Source organism: Taudactylus pleione, unplaced genomic scaffold (genome assembly GCF_031769625.1).
Source record: "Taudactylus pleione unplaced genomic scaffold, aTauple2 ptg000946l, whole genome shotgun sequence".
Taxonomy (NCBI): Eukaryota; Metazoa; Chordata; class Amphibia; order Anura; family Myobatrachidae; genus Taudactylus; species Taudactylus pleione.
Window position 1 is genome coordinate 2,830,299 of NW_028285347.1, and position 21,781 is coordinate 2,852,079.

A 21,781-nucleotide genomic window follows, 5' to 3' on the forward strand; every position below is an offset into this window, starting at 1 on the left:
ACTTTAGTCGGATTTCTCCTTGCACCCTCAAGAAGGTACTAGAAGAAATCATTAGTCGGACTAAACGGCGCGCTGAATTGAATATCTCCAGGTGCTCCCTCCCGACGAGATTAAATTCCCACTGGATTGAATCGCCCCGACTGTGACAACACACCTCCAGTTGTATTCCTGGCGCATCTGAGCATGGTAGGCAAAGGGGAGGGAGCCGCAGTTGTTGACTTTTGTGAGCCCCCTACTCTGAATAGGTCGCACAAATGCTATTTTTTTTTTCAGCATTTAGCGATTATTTTTACGTCCAACTCTAAATAAGGATCTTGTCCTCTCCCCATTTCCCCCACTCAGTCCATTTGAAGGGGCTGTATACTTGTTTGCCTCCTTCTCAATGCCTGCTGGAAGCAGCTAGGGATCCACCAGGGATGGCCAATTGGAGGTCCCATATCCATCTTCCAGATGGATATGGGACCAGTATATTTGAATCAAATAAGATTTAGAATGGAAGAAAATAATATACATCTTTAATTATCTCCATTCGTGAGTATATGCAGAGGAACAGCAGAGAGCAGGGAAAGAGATCACCGCCCACGTTGTGATGCCTGTATTCATGCTATCAATGCGCCATGCTCCAGGGTATTGATCCAAAAATTCACCAAATGTATCAGAGATGGAGACTGATCTATGAAAGAATGATCTCCGATGTCTATCATCCCTAGGGATGAAGTGGCCCAGTCCCAGCTTTATCCTATGGTTTGCATATAGGCCCTCATTCAGAGCCGTACGCTCTGAGCAGAGCGCACGCTCTGAATGAGGGCCGCCCTCCTAAAAAATGGAGCGTCCTCCTGGACGCTCGTATAGCTGTGGGTCACCACCCACAGCCTATACGAGCATGCAGTTTGATGGCCGCGATGGTCTTGACCATCGCAACTGCGAGCCGGAGCCTGCGGTTGAGGTTTTCAACCGCAAGCCCCGGAGTGATTTTGGCTCTATCAGAGCCAAAATCACTCCCACTGACATCACTAGTGATGTCAGTGGGCCGGCTTCTGACGGGAGGCGTTCCCGTGGGAACGCCTCCATCAGGGAGGCATGCCCCGGCACGCCCACCAAAGGGGGCGTGCTGTCAATCAACATCGACAGCACGCCCCCTTTGATCAGACACAACGAGCGAAGGACTTTCCTTCGCTCGTCGCGTCTGGCGCATGCGCACGACGGAGCTCCCTCCGTCGTGCGCATGCTCAGTGCAGAACATCGACCCACTTGCGAGCGGACAGCCGCTCGCGAGTGGGTCTGAATCAGGGCCATAGACACCCTTAAAACAGAAATGTTTTCTAAGTGGCCTTGTACTATACAAACAAATCCTGCCTAAAGCTGGATACACACTTGTCGATATATCGTTAGTTCGATCTACAAATGATATATTGCTAGTGCATCTGTAGGTGGGTACACCTAATATGTCTGTGAACGATACTGTCCATCGACATATCTAGTCGGCCCTGCAGCACAGCCGATTAGGATATATCTTGCAAATATATTGTACGGTTGTGTAGGGGCGACCCACTGAACGACCTATTACAATGGCCACAGGAACTGCCGACACTGACATCACAACTGGGTGGGCAAATGTAAATGCCCACCCAGTAGTGATGTCAGGCCAGACATATTGAGCAGCCGATTGTAATATACACTTACCATCAGCATCAGTCTGATGGTAAGTGTCCGATTGTAATATACCCTTACCATCAGCATCAGTCTGCTGACCGATCCATCGTCCTAGAGTGTACCCAGCCAAACTCTTATGTCCAGAAAGTGTACTGCATATAGATAGATAGAGAGAGAGAGAGAGAGAGAGAGAGATAGACCTACAGAGACATATACACAGATAGAAATACATAGACACAGGTACACAGGATATAGGCTTACCATGCTGAACTATCCCTTAAACCGGGATGGACACTCGAGGATTACACAGGGGATGGACACTCGAGGATTACACAGGTTCTGTGGCTGATTAAAACCAGGCTTGAAGTCAGCCAGCCACAGAACCTGTGTAATTCATGAGTGTCCTGATTTAAAGGGATAGTATTGTAAGTCTACTAAATAGATTGATAGATAAATAGATAGAATGATAACTTGATCTGCTACACTAAATAAAACGGAAACGTTTAATAGAACATCGCTATTTGTGGCTTTGCTGGGAACTCTAACTGGTCACAACCCCCGGCCAGCGCGGATCATTGTGGGATCTGTAGTTCTCTCTCTCGGTCTCACATTAACCGCATGCGCAGTAGGCCCACTGGTGTCACTCTGGACAGAGAGCGCACTGCGCATGTGCGGAGAGTGACGGCACAATGGAGTTGTTGCAGTGGGAGAACTGTGTGACACTGGTTTCCCTGTAATGAGCCTCAGCTCCTGCATATGAGTGAGTACAGTCACAGTGAGTGCAGTGCACTAGGGCTGAGAGCGCCGATGGGAGGGAGGTCATTGCCTTGCCATCAGCAGCAGGAGCACTGTGATACTTCATGATGGATGTGGGTTATAGCATTACTATATTATTAGTAGAGACTCATTATAGGGATGTTGTTGTACTTGAGCTTTTCTCTGTATTACTATAAGGGAGACAACATCATTTTGATCATTATAACACCAGATACTTTACTATCAGAGAGTGTGAGGCATCTGCACTATGCTGAGGATTAGCTTTTCACTACTGATTTGCTGGCTAGATTAGGGGAAATGATCCAGGGGATCACCAAAGTTTTTAGGGGATGATCCCAAAATTGAAGACACAATAATGGGCTGGTAGTAACGTAGCAATCATCCAACATGAACCTGCTACAAAATCCTCTGCTCCCCCATATCCCTTCCTATTGTTTCAGCCACTTACACTTCATTTATATTTAATAAACATCCTTCTCTCCAATCACCTAAGCTCAGACACCTGCAATTGCAGCATAAAGGTGCGTATCCACTTATAGACATGGAAATGACAGCACGATTACCACATTGCAATCGTGCAGTTATTTGTATACCTAGCGATGTACCTAGACTGGACGTTCAGTCCAGGCACATCCATCATCCCCGTACATGCTGAACCTGACGAGATCGTCAGGTTGACCAGCATGTATGGGCGATGATAGATGTCGGAAGCAACCAGCGGGCACGCACATCGCTGGTCGTCTTTGACATTTACAGGCCTGATTTGCGGGCGATTAACAAGCGATTGAACAATAATGATGTCGTTAGCATTTAATCGTCCTGTTTAGTCGCCTAGTGGAGCCTAGTACAATTGGGTATATAGGAGGATCTGTTGGTGCGTACACACGGTACGATAAAAATGAACGATAACGATATTGATTATATTGTTATCATTCATATCGTGCATTTTTTGGTGCCTTCCAACCCACCAACGACCTGCGATGCGCGGGCACGCTGGACGATAACGATATCATCCATCGGCCATGCATGCAGGCCAACCTGGTCGATATCGGGACCCACAATCGTTGATCGCTGACGATCGTCCCGTGTGTATGCACCATTAAGGTTATTACCGTAGCAGGAGTATTTGCACAGAACGAATTACACATATTTGGCCCCATGCAGACCTGTACTTAGCTCTGCAAAGAGACTGCCCCCATCCATGCGCTAAAGCTGGAGATGACCGGCAATCGTTCCGACTTTGCGGACGATTTCCCTTGAGCCCAGAACTAGCGAAAGTGAGCTTACACACACTGCAATCTTGCAAACGACCGAACCATATATAGTATAGTTTGCTCGTACACAATTTATTGTTGCTCCTTTTCACACTAGAACAACCATCTTTAAGTTCACTGACTGGGAGTGGCAAGAGGGGACGTCAAATCGGAACAACATATCGCAGGTGGGACGTACAGACTAGGCAATGTGTCCCACAACGTCGCATGTGACCGCTGGAGCGCGCATATAAGGAAAACCATGACATCGCTCAAGTGTGTACCCTGCCAGCTTTAGTTTATAACCCATCATTAACATCTGTATTCACCAGCCCTATACTTGGGGGTAAATTTACTAAAGTGAGTATTAGAAGTGGAGATGTTGACCATAGCAACCAATCAGATTTACTTAACATTTAACTACCACCATCTAGAAGATAATAATGACTGGTTGCTATGGGTAACATAATTTCTAAAAACTCACTTTAGTAAGTTTACCCTTTAGGGCCATATTCATTTAGAGGCGAATAGTCCGTTATCGGCGATAATGACATCATTTTCGCCAGTTGCACTTATACACATATTCAATTTCAAAGACTTTTCGCTGGTGCGAAAAGCCTTTGTAAAAAAAACGAGGATAAGTTTTCACCACTGTTTAGGTGGTGAAAAAAAGTGCAGAATTCGGGGTTTGGGGTGCAGAATTAAAAAAATACCCTGCAGCCTTTGGAATATCCCCTTAAAGTGATCTGTGTCAAAATACGTAAAAAAAAATTTACTTTCATTTTGGGTGACGAAAAAAAATAATAATTGGGGAACACACTTCTAAACTAGCGAAATTGACTAAGGGGGGGTTTCCATGTATGCGGCAGGTGTTATCTAGAATGCGGGCTAGCGGCAGGTGCATTTTCGAAGAATTTAAAAATATCACTTTAGGGACTTAAAAATATCATTGCACCCATTTTCATGTACCCCAAATTTGATCAGACTAGTTATTTCCCCCCCCAAAAAAGATAAATGCTATTCTTCACCACTTCGCAGGCGCAGTTATGCACCTGCCGCGGCTATTTAAAAACCCTGATTACTTTCAGCAGGCCAAATCGGGCTATCCATAGTGATCCCCCATGTCAGGACATATTTTGGGGGGTGACAGGCTGCTTTCCCCTAAACTGACAGGACTTTACGATACTTACCTTTCGACCGGGTCCCGTTTTCGCTGGATCCTAATTGAATACGTGGATAAGCGGGCACGCGACCGATACTTTATCCCTGCAAAAAACAGCGATGATGGCGAAAAGTCCGAGCTCTGACTTTTTGCCTCAAATTGAATACGGGTCTATGTGTGAATGCAGGCGTTATTACACATATGCACAATTCTACAGCCTGCAGCCTTGCCAACATGTCCTCTCTGAATTCAGCCTACTTAGGAACAGCCCAGTTATGCCTGCACAGTCACCAGTGGTAATGTGACCGAGGGGTTGATTTACTAAAGCCTCTAAAAATGAAAAGTGGTGGAGTTACCTATAACAACCAATCAGATTCTGTCTAGCATTTGCAAGGATGCAACAGCTATGATCTGATTGGTTGCTATGGGAAACTCCACCACTCTTCATTTTTAGATGTTTTAGTAAAGCTACCCCTGGGGTGCATTTGACTCTTCATCCCCCATACCCAAGTGTGACCATCAAATGAATTTTGCTGAATAGTGCCCTATGTTACACTCAGTATTGTATAACTTTAACTGCGCAGTGCCAAACATGTAGGTTATCCCAGCAGTGCCCATCACGTAATAGTGTTCAAACAAAAAGTCTGCCAGTCCATTTATGTACCTGCACTTGCTGCAAGAAATCACAGCCTGGATGTAGTGCATTGTGCTCCTTTTTATCCATGATCTGTCTGTCTGATGACATGTAAGTCCGGCTGACGTTGGGCTTATCAGTCATTCTAGAGAGGAGATGGATACAGGTGCATTATATCTCCTGTCTTATGTTAACCACCAGCTGGTCAGTCGCTGCCTTCTGTGCCATGTCTGTCATAGTGGATTCATCCTCCTGTCCTCCAGCATCACATTTGTGGTTTAGTAAAGCTTTGAGGACTGTGTTTATGAAAAGTTGATACTAAAATACTGACATGTTCTGAATGTTCACCATCACAATGTCATCATGTACGTTAGGTTGATATAAAGATGTCGACATGTTTGTAATGTCAACATCCAGGGTTGCAAAAAATTGGATTTTTATTTTTTTTTTAAATTAAAAAACGATTTATTTGTTTTAAGTAGGTTTTTTTTATTAAATTTTAAAATAAATGTTTAAACAATTAAAACGTTTACTTTAATAAAGATTTTAATAAAAAATCCTATTTAAATCCCCCCCCCAAAAATCTGATTTAAATCAAATAAATCTGTTTTTGATTTAAAAAATAAAATAAAATTACAAAATCCAATTTATCACCATCATTGTCGACATCATAATGTTGACATATAATTTTTTGCACATTTTAGCTTAAACCTAAAAATAACACCAACATATACTGTCAACATGTTAACTGTTTGCATTAAGAATATGTCGACATTAAGAACATGTAGACATTTGTGAATGTCGACATGTTATATGTCGACTTAATGCCCATGTAGACATCCTCACTGTTGCCATTCAGAGCATGTCGGCATTCTTACTCAGGTCATAAATACTGTACATGGCCTTTGCTGTGTATTAATGTCAAATAGTGTCTTTATTTCCTTGGACTTTCTTTAAGGGCCCTACCTGGCTTATAGGTTGTCCAAGGATATCTACTGTACTGTAAATTCTGTTTTTCGTTCTTCTGGCGGACTTTGCTCCACAGTGTCTAAATGCTACAATTTCTAGGAGTTTATACATATTGATGTCTATTAAATATTCTGTCTCTATCTTGATCAATCTCTATTCTAGTTTGCGATAGGCGAGAACGCTTACGTTACGTGTGCATAATAGAAGGCAAACACCAAATAAGATGGCCAGTGTACCTGGTCTATCTTCTCCATTGAGGACGGACAAGGGCAGGAGTCACATGACTGAGAGGATACTAAACCTCACCTTGGAGATCATCTACCTGCTGACCGGTGAGGTGAGGGCTTCTGGGAAAATTAGTGATAGTAATCTGATTTATTTTTCTAGAGAGAAAGTGAGAAGAGAATTGAAGAATAACTTCGTCTTTGGCAGAGTAAATTCAGTAAAAAATAAAAAATAAACTTCCTCTCCCCCCCCCCCCCCCCAAGGTCTCTTGATGTCTGTAATAGTTCAGAAAGCACTCTTAAGGCTTTAAATTATGAATCAGCGTCTTTTGTAAGCCCCTTCTTCCTGGCGGGCTGTAGGTGAAAATTTTAAACTGCGTGCTTTACAGTGACTGTGGGTGCCGTTTTAAATTGTCACCTGCTTTGTAAATTTGGCCCCTATTGTCTTTTGCCGCTTCTGTCTGTTTCAAACATGTCTATGCCCCGATATCTATGAACATCTCATACATTCAAACTGGAAGTGCGTGTATGAACTTCAATGTCAAAACACTGTTTGTTTGAATAAATGTCCGTCTCAGTGCATGGAGAGCATGGGTAGACTGCAGACATTGGGGGACTCGCTGGATCAGGGGAAGCAGCATTATTTTGTTAAATAATATTCAGTATTATTATTTAAATGACTGTAATCCACCGAAACAGCATTTCCAGTTTTGGTATAGTGATGAATGTTTGTTTTAAAGAGTGCAAAAAGTTCTATATTTTGATATTTTATGATGTTAGGGAGAACTGTAATCTAAAGTCCATAGGGATAATATACAGATAAGCCATTCCAATAGGTGCTTAGATGTCAGGTCTCTGAGTTAGTTCTCCCTTTGCATTTTTCAAACATAATGAGAGCTTGTAATGTTCTTCTGCCTAGCGGCATTACCCAGAAGTCTATCCTCCTCCTCTTTGAGTGACTTGGTAAAACGGATCTGCACTAAACTTCTGAATGTGATTTTGCAAAAAATGTCACATGTGTTTCAGTACTGTCTGTTGACTAGTAATTTAATGCTGGATTTCTCAACATAAAGGATCATATAATTGTGAAGAAGGAACTTGGTAAATGTGTCAAAGAACTTACGCCTCACTCACTGATACATGAGAGAGACAATGAGCAGAAGATCCTGGAACTCACCAACAAGATAATTCAGCTGCTGACTGGAGAGGTGACTGCTGGGAATGGGACATTATACAGTAACACCAGGGGATGTGTCTGGGTGGTGACTGGAGAGGTGACTGCTGGGAATGGGACATTATACAGTAACACCAGGGGATGTGTCTGGGTGATGACTGGAGAGGTGACTGCTGGGAATGGGACATAATATAGTAACACCAGGGGATGTGTCTGGGTGATGACTGGAGAGGTGACTGCTGGGAATGGGACATTATACAGTGACACCAGGGGATGTGTCTGGGTGATGACTGGAGAGGTGACTGCTTGGAATGGGACATTATACAGTAACACCAGGGGATGTGTCTGGATGATGACTGGAGAGGTGACTGCTGGGAATGGGACATTATACAGTAACACCAGGGCATGTGTCTGGGTGATGACTGGAGAGGTGACTGCTGGGAATGGGACATTATACAGTAACACCAGGGGATGTGTCTCGGTGATGACTGGAGAGGTAACTACTGGGAATGGGACATTATACAGTAACACCAGGGGATGTGTCTGGGTGATGACTGGAGAGGTGACTGCGGGATGTGTCTGGGTGATGACTGGAGAGGTGACTGCTGGGAATGGGACATTATACAGTAACACCAGGGGATGTGTCTGGGTGATGACTGGAGAGGTGACTGCGGGATGTGTCTGGGTGATGACTGGAGAGGTGACTGCTGGGAATGGGACATTATACAGTAACACCAGGGGCTGTGTCTGGGTGATGACTGGAGAGGTGACTGCTGGGAAAGGGACATTATACAGTAACACCAGGGGATGTGTCTGGGTGATGACTGGAGAGGTGACTGCTGGGAATGGGACATTATACAGTAACACCAGGGGATGTGTCTGGGTGATGACTGGAGAGGTGACTGCTGGGAATGGGACATTATACAGTAACATCAGGGGATGTGTCTGGGTGATGACTGGAGAGGTGACTGCGGGATGTGTCTGGGTGATGACTGGAGAGGTGACTGCTGGGAATGGGACATTATACAGTAACACCAGGGGATGTGTCTGGGTGAGGACTGGAGAGGTGACTGCTGGGAATGGGACATTATACAGTAACACCAGGGGCTGTGTCTGGGTGATGACTGGAGAGGTGACTGCTGGGAATGGGACATTATACAGTAACATCAGGGGATGTGTCTGGGTGATGACTGGAGAGGTGACTGCTGGGAAAGGGACATTATACAGTAACACCAGGGGATGTGTCTGGGTGATGACTGGAGAGGTGACTGCTGGGAATGGGACATTATACAGTAACACCAGGGGATGTGTCTGGGTGATGACTGGAGAGGTGACTGCGGGATGTGTCTGGGTGATGACTGGAGAGGTGACTGCTGGGAATGGGACATTATACAGTAACACCAGGGGATGTGTCTGGGTGATGACTGGAGAGGTGACTGCTGGGAATGGGATATTAAACAGTAACACCAGGGGATGTGTCTGGGTGAGGACTGGAGAGGTGACTGCTGGGAATGGGACATTATACAGTAACACCAGGGGATGTGTCTGGGTGATGACTGGAGAGGTGACTGCGGGATGTGTCTGGGTGATGACTGGAGAGGTGACTGCTGGGAATGGGACATTATACAGTAACACCAGGGGATGTGTCTGGGTGAGGACTGGAGAGGTGACTGCTGGGAATGGGACATTATACAGTAACACCAGGGGCTGTGTCTGGGTGATGACTGGAGAGGTGACTGCGGGATGTGTCTGGGTCATGACTGGAGAGGTGACTGCTGGGAATGGGACATTATACAGTAACACCAGGGGATGTGTCTGGGTGATGACTGGAGAGGTGACTGCGGGATGTGTCTGGGTGATGACTGGAGAGGTGACTGCTGGGAATGGGACATTATACAGTAACATCAGGGGATGTGTCTGGGTGATGACTGGAGAGGTGACTGCTGGGAATGGGACATTATACAGTAACATCAGGGGATGTGTCTGGGTGATGACTGGAGAGGTGACTGCTGGGAAAGGGACATTATACAGTAACACCAGGGGATGTGTCTGGGTGATGACTGGAGAGGTGACTGCTGGGAATGGGACATTATACAGTAACACCAGGGGATGTGTCTGGATGGTGACTGCTGGGAATGGGACATTATACAGTAACACCAGGGGATGTGTCTGGGTGATGACTGGAGAGGTGACTGCTGGGAATGGGACATTATACAGTAACACCAGGGGATGTGTCTGGGTGATGACTGGAGAGGTGACTGCGGGATGTGTCTGGGTGATGACTGGAGAGGTGACTGCTGGGAATGGGACATTATACAGTAACACCAGGGGATGTGTCTAGGTGATGACTGTATCATTGTGTGTGTGTCAGGTTCCTCTAAGGTGTCAGGATGTCACTGTCTATTTCTCCATGGAGGAGTGGGAGTATATAGAAGGACATAAGGATCTGTATGATGACGTCATGTTGGAAAATCACCGGCCACTCACATCACTGGGTAAGAGGAAGTGTTTAATTTTTTTGTTTTATAGTTAGCACTGTTCTTTTGTTGTTATAAATGAGAGCTGGGTGTGAGTGATCATGAGTACATTCGGTAGAGTATACTCCTTGCTGATTCCTGTGCAGACCATTTATATACACATTCTCTGATAAACCCTTTATAAACGGCAGAATACAGCATCACTAGTCCATCTTAGAGTCCCCCTGCTCTGCTCTTCCGAACAATACTGCACATACGCAGTGACTACCCAATGCAGGAATATTAAATATAACATGGAAGATCAGATTGAGGCTGTGGCCAGAATTTTACTAAGCAGCACTTCTGTTAGCCGCTGCGTCCCGGCGGCTTGCTAGTGAATATTGTAAACGGTGCTCGGCGTCGGTGTAAAGAACGCCGGGCTTTACACTGACTCCGGCTGCCGTTTTAAATATTCTCCTGAAACGCGACGGGACGCAGTGACATATAGAAGCCGCTACTTAGTAAATTCTGGCCTTCGGGTAGATAGACCGGCATTGCCAGGCTCTCTTTAGTGCCAGAACCTGCATCCCTCCATCAGATCTATCCCATCACTTTATGCATTTCTTCCAGATGAATACAGAGAGACTCCAGAAAGAAGTCCCACCCCGGTCCTATCACCTGATAACAGAGAATACAAGGAGCGATCAGAGGTAATATGTCATATGCATATCATTTCATAGACTCTTGTTTCTTTTTCACTTTCCCCTATAAAGAAGTGAATTTTCTCCCTGTTAAAATATGTAAGACCATAACGCCCCCCCATACTAATTTTTGTGAAATGGAAAATGGAAGTAAAAAATTTGAAAGTCAATGCAATGTAATAGGCGAAAAAACAGGCGGAAAAAAGGGCAGAATTGGGGTTTTGGGGTGCAACGTTGCGGGAACCCCTGTGCAGCCTTCAGACAGTCCCCCAAAGGTAACTGTGTAGAAAAAAAAACAAAACACTTAAGAACACCCCAAAAAATCACTTTGAATTTGGGGGCAAAAAAAACAAAAATGTTGGGGGACAAAGTTAAAAACTGGCGAATGTGACTCTGGGGGGTCCCCAAGTTTGCCCCAGGTGTTTTTTTTCATTGCAGGGGCTTGCGGCAGGTGGATTTTTCACGTTTTTTTTAACTTAACTTTAGCAACTTTAAAATATGATGGCCCCCATTTTCACGTACCCCAAACTTGCTGGGATAAGTTATTTTCTGCAAAAAATGCTCCTGAATACTATTCTTCACCACTTATAGAAAAACCCTATTTAGCAGCTATTGAGCCCGTTTAAAAACACCAAATACCTTCAGCAAGCCAAATCGGGGGGAACAATAGCTAACCCCTATGTCAGAGCATCTTTTGGGGGGTGTCTGGCTGATTTCCCCAATTCTGACAGTACTTTCCGCTTGTTTAAGTTTCGCCGGGTCCCCGTTTTCGCCTACTTTCAAATTGAATACGGGGTAAAGCAGGCACGCGCACGATACTTTTTTCCGCCTGCAAAATACGCGATGTAGGTGAAAAGTCCGGTCCGCTCAAATTGAATACGGGCCTAGGCTCCACACAAGTGGCACAATGTAGCACAAGTAAAGAGAAGAAATAGAAAACATAGATAGTTCAAGAAAGAAAATGAGAGAATAATAAAGTAAATGAAAAGAAACCTAAAAAGTGGGAGGGGACTAAACTCTGAATCCTAGTGCAGCCAGGCTTATCTCATCACTGCCGTCCTGACTGCTTACAGACTTGTTAGGCACAATCCAGCAGCTGCTTATGACAGTATAAGATACACTGGATCTGCTTCTGGTTCAGTGCTATCATACAAACGGCTGATGTTATATTGTCTGCAAAGGCATCTGAGTTGCACTGGGAAAATGCGTCCCAGTTTTGTTTGTATTTTATTCAGTTTACACTATTATCTTAACCAATGTTCTTTACGTCCTAAACTAATACCATCACTGTCACGTGCTACATACTAAACAAATGATCTATACTGAGATATGATCTATTAATCCTGCTAAACGTCTGTCGTGCGTATCGATAGATGGAGGGAGGCCACACACCCGCTCTCCCTCTCCTCACAGGTCTCACTGGCTGCCTGACTCCAGGACACATCCTGTATTCTTCCGCCAGCGAACTGCCACCCAGCAGCCAGTGGAAAAGGTCCCGAAACATGTTTTACTGCCCCTTCCCTATAGAAGTATTAGTTTATTGCACCCGTCATAGTCCGGGTCACATCGACCTGCTCCGCCTCCTCTCTCTCCAGCCCTGCCCCCATCTTTGCACTGCTCCGCCCCCTGCAGTGCTGCAGCTGCTCATCCTACCCCACTACTCTATATCTGTGATGGACCTTTGTATACACTTTATGTCCTGCAAAGTCTTGTCTTTTGTATGCGTTTTTGTACAGTGCTGCAGACCCCCTTGTGGTTTCTATGAATAAAAGATAATATAAGCAGCAGGAGGAGGTTGATTTGGGAAAAGCCTATTGAGTTAGTGTTGACTATTAGAAATTTGAATCTTGATGATATCATGCCTGGAATGGTACCAGTGTCACGTTTGTTACTCAATACAATAAGCCGCATTAAAAGAAAAAAGATTAATTTACTGTACAGGGAATCAGTGAATGCTCCGTAGACAGAGGGTAATACAGGGTCCATTTACTCGCAGCATATTCTTCCACAATGCCTATGGCAGGACCAAGGTTAACATAGAATGTGGAAGATGTATTAAACCCTGGAAAGAGATAAAGTGTAGAGTGATCGGCGAGCAACCAATCAGCTACTAACTGTCATTTATAAAACACAGCCTGTAACATGACAGTTAGGAGTTGATTGGTTGCTCGCTGATCACTCTACACTTTATCACTTTCCAGAGCTTAATACATCTGCCCCAATATATGTAGCACATCACATGCTGTGAACTTGGTGTCAATTGAAGTTTTATTACCTTGTTGACTATTTAGGATGACGAATTGAACATTGTGGTAGTTGATATTGACACGCAGACCGAGGAAGAACCGATGGACATACAGATAAAGGAGGAGGACTTTCCTACGGATATCAGCACAGGTGAGGAATAATCACTAAATACAGATAAAACACATGTTCTTCATGTTGCTTTCACCACAAAAATCTTATTGTACACCCTCCTCTGTCACTACATACTAATGAGATCCATATTATCTTCCCAATGGGGAAGTTGGGAGCCAACAGTCCCAATTAGACTATTGACTGTATGATTGTCCCATTGAAGGTCCTACAGAATCTTTACCCTTGTGAACTGACAAACATTACACCTGGACATAATCAGGAATGACTTGTGCACCACCGGGCTTTTACTGCACCTTCACTTTGCACCCAGTACTGTTAATGTGGGTAGAAATGGGGACAGTTAGGCAACTATCTGGCTAAATTCCATTTGTACGATAACATTTTTTTGTAAGTCTAGAGCTGGCAACACTAGAGCTCCCCAGTTTCAGCTGGAGGAAAGTTTGCTCTTACTAAGGGGGTTGCAGCATGGTCTTAGCAAACTTGTTCATAGTCAGGTTGGCCAGTGCTTTGCCAGTAGTGCTGTACTGGGGCACACATGTTCTAGAACACTTGGTGGTGCCATTACAGACATGCATCTGTCACTGGTTGTAGGGTTACATAGAATTTGACGACAGATAAGAACCACTTGGCCCATCTAGTCTACCCCATTTTTAAACATATTGTTACCGCAACCCTTATTGATCCTTATTTCTTCTGAAGGATATCATTATGTCTATCCAATCATGTTTAAACTGCTCTACTGTCTTAGCCTCTACCACCTCTGATGGGAGGCTATTCTACTTGTCCACTACCCTTTCTGTGAAATAATTTTTCCTCAAATTTCCCCTGAACCTACTACCCTCTATTTTCAGAACATGTCCTCTCGTTCTAATACTTCTCTTTCTTTGAAGAATGTCTCCTTCCTTTATCTTGTTAAAACCCTTTATATATTTGAACGTTTATATCATGTCCCCCCTTTCTACTGCAGGGTCCATAGGGTATCCACAGGATACCTTGGGGTATAGGTGATGATGTCAGGCATCGGGCACCACAGAGTTAAAGTTTTTCATCCTCCCAGGATGCACTGGGGTCCCTCTCCTATACCCCGCCCCCGAGCTTCAGGCACTCAGTTTCGTCGGTGCCCGGCTCGGAGTCAGAGCACCTCTAACAGAGAGGGGCTGTTTTGGCCCCTAAAGTTGTCGGGCAGCTGTGGCTGCACATCTGAGTGTCCACCATTTCCCCTAAATCTTTAGCTAACCTGATGCGGTGCAGTGGGAGAGGATAATTTTCGGCACGCTGTGAGGGTTGTGCACCCAAAGTAGAATAAGTATTTGAAGCAAATAATAAAGCTTTACAGTAGATTCATTATTTTGAGAGTAATGGAATAAAACATTATTTTGTACAGTGTGTAATGAGGAATCTGCTATCGAGTTCCTTCAGAAACACAACATAATACCACGGGGGAGAAAGTGTGATAACAGCCATGACATGAGACCATCATTTAGTGACGAACAGCCCCGCTGGAGATGTCACAAACGAGCGTGCAGATCAAAAAAGGGAATTCGACAAGACACTTGGCTCGAGGGATCCAAGATTCCGTTGAAAACGGTGGTGCACTTTATTTATTGCTGGTCCCGCGAGCTAACGTCCATCAAATTCTGTAAGCAGAAGCTAAACATGTCACAGCCGTCTGTCGTGGACTGGAACAATTACATGCGGGAAATCTGCGTGTGGCGCATGGAGCAGATGGACACGACAATTGGCGGAGAAGGATTGTTTGTCGAAATAGACGAGAGTCTCTTTATCCACCGTAGAAACAATGCAGGGAGAAGTTTGCCCCAGCAGTGGGTCTTTGGGGGATTTTGTAGGGAGACCAAAGAGTGCTTTATATTAAAAGTTCCTAACCGCTCCGCTGAGACGCTCTTGTCAGTCATAAGACAGAAAGTGAGAGCCGGTTCAGTAATCATCTCTGAGCGTTGGCGGACGTACATCGATGTTGAGGCGAAGACTTGTAAACTTGAAACCGCCAGCCACCGATTTAATTTTGTGGATCCCGAGAGTTTTGCCAATACCCAGCAATTCATAGAGATGTGGGGGTCTGCCAAATGGGCAAATAAGAGGAGGAGAGGGACCAACAGTAACTTTTTGGATTCTTACTTGGCTGAATTCATGTGGAGAATGAGAGTTGATGACCATGATCCTTTTTATGCAATCCTCAAAGACATAGCCTTGTTTTATTCCTCAGTTCGCAAGGATAGAGACTCTCATCCATCTCAAGAGGTTGGAACCGGAGACCGTTAAAGTCAACAGTGTTCACAGGGCAGTTGCAAAAGATGATGGTATCATTGGGGCCTATGTACTAAGCCTTGGAGAGAGATAAAGTACCAACCAGTCAGCTCCTCACTGTCACTGTACAAGCTGTGTTTGAAAAATGGAAAAGAGAGGGGCGGTTTATCCCCCTATTGTTCCTCAGCACACTGAATTATACTTGCAACAATATATGAACACTATATGGTAATAGAACTTCAGAGATATTGGTTGCATGCATTTGCAAATACATGGGAAGCTGCTAGGCAACGTCACGGCTTCTCTGTCACTAGCAGTCCCTAACACTAAGGGGTTCACGCTCGGGGCGCAGAGCACCCCAACAAACATCTAGCAGGACCCCCCCAGGGCATCACACGAAAATGGAAAAAGAGTGACAGTGCAGTGTAAAGTATAGATTTGTGCGAGTAATTAATAAGTGTTGAAAAAGAGGTTAAAATATATGTGAAAAAATTACATGAATAAAAAACAAACATAAAAGGTGATGTGAAAAGTAACTATGTGTATTAAGTGGTGATGCCCTGAGGAGGCCCAGTCAGACACTCACCCCAAATGTAATATATACCAATTTTTTTTTGTGCGTGTTTGAAAATTGACAGGAGCTGATTGGTTGATACTTTATCTCTGTCCACTTCATCTCTCTCCATGGCTTAGTACATAGACCCCATTGTTCGCTAGAACGTTAATGTGATTTGTGATAAGCTGTTATTGGAATTATATATTTTCTTAACGTTAAAGTCATTTGCTGTAAAATGCTGTTGAGGAGTTTACATGATTCACTCCGTTATACAATGATGTGATACACTAAATAAAAGTATTTGTTTGTGAATCACTATACTGAGATATTTAAAGTTAATGCGATACACTAGGAAAAGTTATTGGGCGTGATTGGGAGTCATACGCATCTCAGCAAACTCTCCGCTACCAGTCCTCCTTCCGCCATCACCGTTATCGGCACTGACACCTACACTCAGACAGGGTGCAAGAGAACTGTCTGAAATAGGCTTCCCCTTGCCATACGCGTGGCTCACATTCAAGTTGACACCGATAAGCGCCCATTTCACAGACTGAGAGGAACGTCTTAGATCCGTCAGAATTACTGTTCACTGCGGCCCATTTGCAGATTGCTAAAATGCGCTACCTGCAGCCGCATACGGATCTTTGTGTGACTCGGAATCAGGCCCGTTTTGTGGAATTATGGGGGAGATGTATCAAACCTTGAAGAGAGCTAAAAGCTAAAATACCAACCAATCAGCTCCTGTAACATTACAGGCTGCATTTAAAAAATTACAGGAGCTGATTGGTTGGTACTTTCTCCCTCTATGTGAGTTATTGTTCTACAATAGAATTCAAATGAGCTATAGTAGCATGTCATGCAGCTAATTCAAACTTGTACTCCAGTCCCCCTCTTCCTGACTCGGTATAGTGATGTCAGCCAGGCAGTGGGGGAGTTGAATACAGCTGCCAGCTTAGCAATTAGTCTGAGTGATGCCCATATACAGGGTTCTGGCTGCAAATACAGATTTTGTCATTGTATATCTTTATAATATGTTCGCACAGCTGTGGATTTAAATCTGTTTAGCGCCATCTACAGGCTGATAGTATATTGGAATGAGTGGGTCACACAGTTTGGACGGTAATATTCATACAGTAAACAAGTACCCAAATATGTGTCATTTATAGATGGTTTGATACCGTTATAGGGACAATAACCCTTATGCTATGCCACCATTGCACACGGGCACATACGTGTGGTGTGTACAGTTAATTATATGGGTAGGAACGAGATTAGGGAAACAGCTATTGGGGGGCTAGTGTAGTTTGGGGTATTTTATGGTGAACGACTTTCTGTGTGACATGGACATATATTTTTACAAGCATGCTAGGGCTCAGGAGATATAAATACCTTTGTTCCCTGTCCAATAGGGTACAGGGCATGGTATGCCTCCAGGGCTTGCCCATCAAGCTGGATCCCAATTATTGATGCCGCCTTAATAATCAAAACTGCCATTATTAATAGGGGCAGGTGAGATCCAAACAGGACTTGCCCAATACCGCTATTAAAGTCTGCACCTCACTCTGCTGATAATAAAATGGGCAGGAGCTGAACCAAAATGGTTCCTGCCTAATTCCAAGGGTCCTAAGCCACCACTATTATCGGCCAATGTAAATTTACGCTAAACTTGTGATCTAGAGTCTCGAGTCTACATATAGATAGATATATACACACAGTTAACCTTTACAAATATGGCTCTTCTATAGGGCAGGGATGTCCAGAAAATCACCTCAGAACTGCCAGCAGCTGTAGCCATTTTAATTCATGAGCCAGTTTTATACACGTTAAACATTTTGTGTTTCTACAGGTATTCACTACAACAGGAATTCTCTCTCTCGAGACAGCGATGAACTGTTCCACACTGACCAAAGTGCTGCCATTACCTCAGAAATGGAAGATTTCTATGCCGATATATCGTCTGATCCCCCAGAACCTGGAAAAAGATCCCTTAATGTTATAGGCCCGGCAGACAAGCAGAAAGGCAAATTTCCTTGCCCTGAATGCGGAAAATGTTTCAATTCTAGCTCGTACCTTGTTATCCATCAGATGATCCACACAGGAGAGAAGCCATTTACGTGCCCTGATTGCCAGAAGTGCTTCAGGCAGAAGTCCGAGCTTACTGTACACAAGAGAACTCACACAGGGGAGAAGCCATTTTCATGCCCCAATTGCGGGAAATGCTTCAGGCAGAAGTCCTATCTCATTATACATCAGAGAATTCACACTGGTGAAAAACCATACACATGCCACGACTGTGGGAAATGTTTTATAAGTAGCACCTACCTAGCTTCTCACCAGAGAAATCACAGAGGGGAAAAATCGTTCGTGTGCCCCGAATGTGGCAAAAGTTTCCGCCACAGAGCTGGGCTGGTTTCGCATCAGATCACTCACACGGGGGAAAAATCATTTGAATGTCCTCAGTGTGACAAGACTTTTAGGCAGAGGTCGGGGCTGGTTGCCCATCAGAAAACCCACACAGGAGAGAAGCCATTTATCTGTTCGGAATGTGAAAAGTCCTTTTACAGCCACGCCAAGATGAGAGAACACTACAAGATACACACCGGCGATAAGCCTTATGACTGTCAAGACTGTGGGAAATGTTTCAGCCAGAGGTCACAACTCGTCTCCCACCAGAAGATTCACAGCGAAGAGAAGCCCTATATGTGTTCTGCCTGCGACAAATGTTTCAAGAGGTCGACCCATCTTGTTAAACACCAACGGGTCCATAGCAAAGCATTCCTGCAATAGAACACTTGTGGCATGTTTGGTGGTCACTGCTTAGTGCTAATGGGACATTATAAATATGTAAATATGTATTCAAAATTTATATATTTTAAAGAGCTCTTTTTGCAGAATAATAAACCAGGTTGACGTTGTGAAATATGGCAACGAAGCAGAAAAAAAAACGGTGTAAATATGTAGAGATGCAGACAGCGAGCAGTGTATGAGACGCAGTGGCATCACTATGGGTGGTGATACCCAGTGCTGCACCTAGGGACCCCTCACGTGTGCACTTGCGAAAGGGGGCGTGACTTCAAGCCTGTGAGGCCATGCCCCTGATGGGTGCTAAGTTTTGGTACTCTGGGGGCTTGCTCAGTGCCCAGGGAGCTGCTGGGCAGCCCCAAACCTCTCCCGCCACAGTGAATGATGCCCCGGTCATCCATCACCACTCCAGTGCTGCTCGGTGACACCATCCGAGGGGGGGAAACCAAAATAGCAGAGCAGCTGTGCTATTTTGGTGTCACCTGCTGTGCCAGCACCCCATCAGTGACACCACTGCTGAGACATTAGAGCATTCATAAAGATCTATAATACTGCTTGAAAAAAATTATATAGCACTGGTGTGCAATCAATGTAACTCAGCATCATTCAAAAGTACCTCTGAACCCAGAAATATGTCCCAAAAATATGTTTTTTAAATTGGAAAAACATTTTCAATAAAAAATACTCAATCAAACAATACAATATAACAATAAAAAAAACACACAATAATTATCACACATCCAAATCGTAAAACATATCCATCACAAATATATAGAACACCTAATATGAATAACACATTCGCAAACTGCAGAGCATAAAAAAAAAAAACACTACAGCATATATAAACATATTATATAAATATATGAAAAAAGAGAATAGACTCAGTGCAGAAAAGTATCAAAATCATCTAGTACAGAATATACAATATATATCATGCTAGAGCATTAACACTTAAATGCTAGGGCACAGAATGTAGAAACCTCCATTCCCAATATGCATTAGATAATCATATATACACAGCATCAAGCAAAATCCATCCATAGTCTGACTCCCAATCCATAAACATAACATAAAATTTAGAGTCTAGGTAAAGTATGCCGATCCGGCGGCAACTTGGCATATGTAGATTGTAACCATCTCTGCCAAATTTGATCAAACTTAGATTCAGCTGTACGAGTGGTATATAAATACAGCTCATGAGATATTGTGGTAGTAACTAGAGCAACCCGCGTTTGAAGCTCAGGACCCGTAGTAGCCATCCACGCTCTCGCTATACATACCTTGAACAAGGTACATAAATTGAGAATGTATTGTCTAGTGTACCTATCAAATACATCCTCGGCCAAAGTACCAAGAGTACAAACTGCCGGAGTCACAGCAGATTGGGGTATATTTAATGATGCAATCGCTCCAATTACCTGGCCCCAGAAACTGTGCACCTTTTGGGCAGGACCAAAGGAGATGCCAAAAGGTCCCTTGGGAACACCCACATTTAGGACAAATATCATCAGCATGCCCCCCAAATTGTAGGAGACTTACAGGGGTGAGGTAAGTCCTGTGTAGTATAAATAATTGAATTTGTTGGAATCGAATAGCCGCCGTGGATTCTCTCGGACTCCCAAGGGCCAGAGACCAGTATTCATCACACGTTGGGCCTACTGTACGTCCACTTCCCACTTTTGTGTAAGACTTGGAAGGTTAGATGAATGGTGAGCATACATAATAAAGGAGTAGAGGCATGAGAGAGCTCTATGAGTGTTTAGGGACAATAGGAACAACTTGAGCACAGAATCCTGTAACATCAGAGGTGCACCCGCAAATTGTGTATGTAAAGCGTGTCTAAGCTGTAAATATCTGAAGAATAGTGTATGGGGAAGGTTGAATTCACTACGTAATTGGGTAAATGATTTTAGAACATTATCGCCATAGACCTGTCTCAACACCGTTCTTCCTCTGCTACCCCATACTGCTTCCACCTCTAAGGTTGCAAAAGAAGGAGAGATATATCCATTAATAGATATTCTGGCACAAGGAGCATAATACAGTAACTTCACCCATTTTATGAACACCGGAACTATTCGAAAACTTTTCATGACCTCCCACAGAAAACCCAAAAATATAATTTAACTGCAACCGGTAATATACCTCCGTGCTGCAATCCAGGCTCTTCATTAAGTGCTGTCATTCCCTATCCATAATAGGTGATCCTTATGTTTCCCCTGCCACTCAACCCTAAAATATAATAAAAGGCCAGAGCCTTCACAGGCCACGTACAACCCAGCAGTCCATTAGATACTGTGTACTCCACGGTGCCCTGATATCTACTTACCTAGCACTTCCGGGCGATACCAGCACAGCTCCAGTACACGTCTTCCCCCATGCATGCACACCTCCCAGTGTATACTCCAGGGTTGCACAACTACCTATCATCCTGGTGCCTAACTTATGTTCCCTTATAACCACCTTTTGTACTTCCTCCTTCCGCACTGCCGTAGGATTAGACTGTAAATGACTGCCTGCTGTCCAGTGTATTTCTTGCAATCTAATAGAGCTAGGCCAGTGCTTTGTACTTTGTTACTGTGCCTAAAGCCACGCTCCTGTATTCATGGAACGTTCCGTCAGCAGAGTTTCAGCCCAGGGCTTATCAAAGTAGCAGCCCAGCATGTTGGACCTCTATGCCTATCGGTTGTAATACCCGGGATTTGAAGATACGCTGTAACTAGGAGGACAACAAAATGGCTGCCATTATGTATGTGACAATATGGGAAATCAGTCA

General features: G+C 44.2%; 1 protein-coding gene across 2 annotated transcripts; it reads left to right on the forward strand.

Annotated features, from left to right (window-relative positions):
* Positions 1-2,287: 2,287 nt before the first annotated feature.
* On the forward strand, positions 2,288-20,957 carry LOC148473266 (uncharacterized). Of its 2 annotated transcripts, none has more exons than XM_088459889.1 (7): positions 2,288-2,413; positions 6,611-6,785; positions 7,746-7,880; positions 10,218-10,341; positions 10,933-11,012; positions 13,295-13,400; positions 18,050-20,957. In XM_088459889.1, the coding sequence occupies exons 2-7, from the start codon at positions 6,672-6,674 to the stop codon at positions 18,988-18,990; spliced, it is 1,500 nt and encodes a 499-aa protein (XP_088316015.1). In that variant the 5' UTR covers positions 2,288-2,413; positions 6,611-6,671; the 3' UTR covers positions 18,991-20,957. The 2 variants fall into 2 exon arrangements, with proteins under 2 accessions (XP_088316015.1, XP_088316016.1); XM_088459890.1 differs by lacking the exon at positions 18,050-20,957 and adding an exon at positions 14,767-16,446.
* The last annotated feature ends 824 nt before the right edge of the window (positions 20,958-21,781 follow it).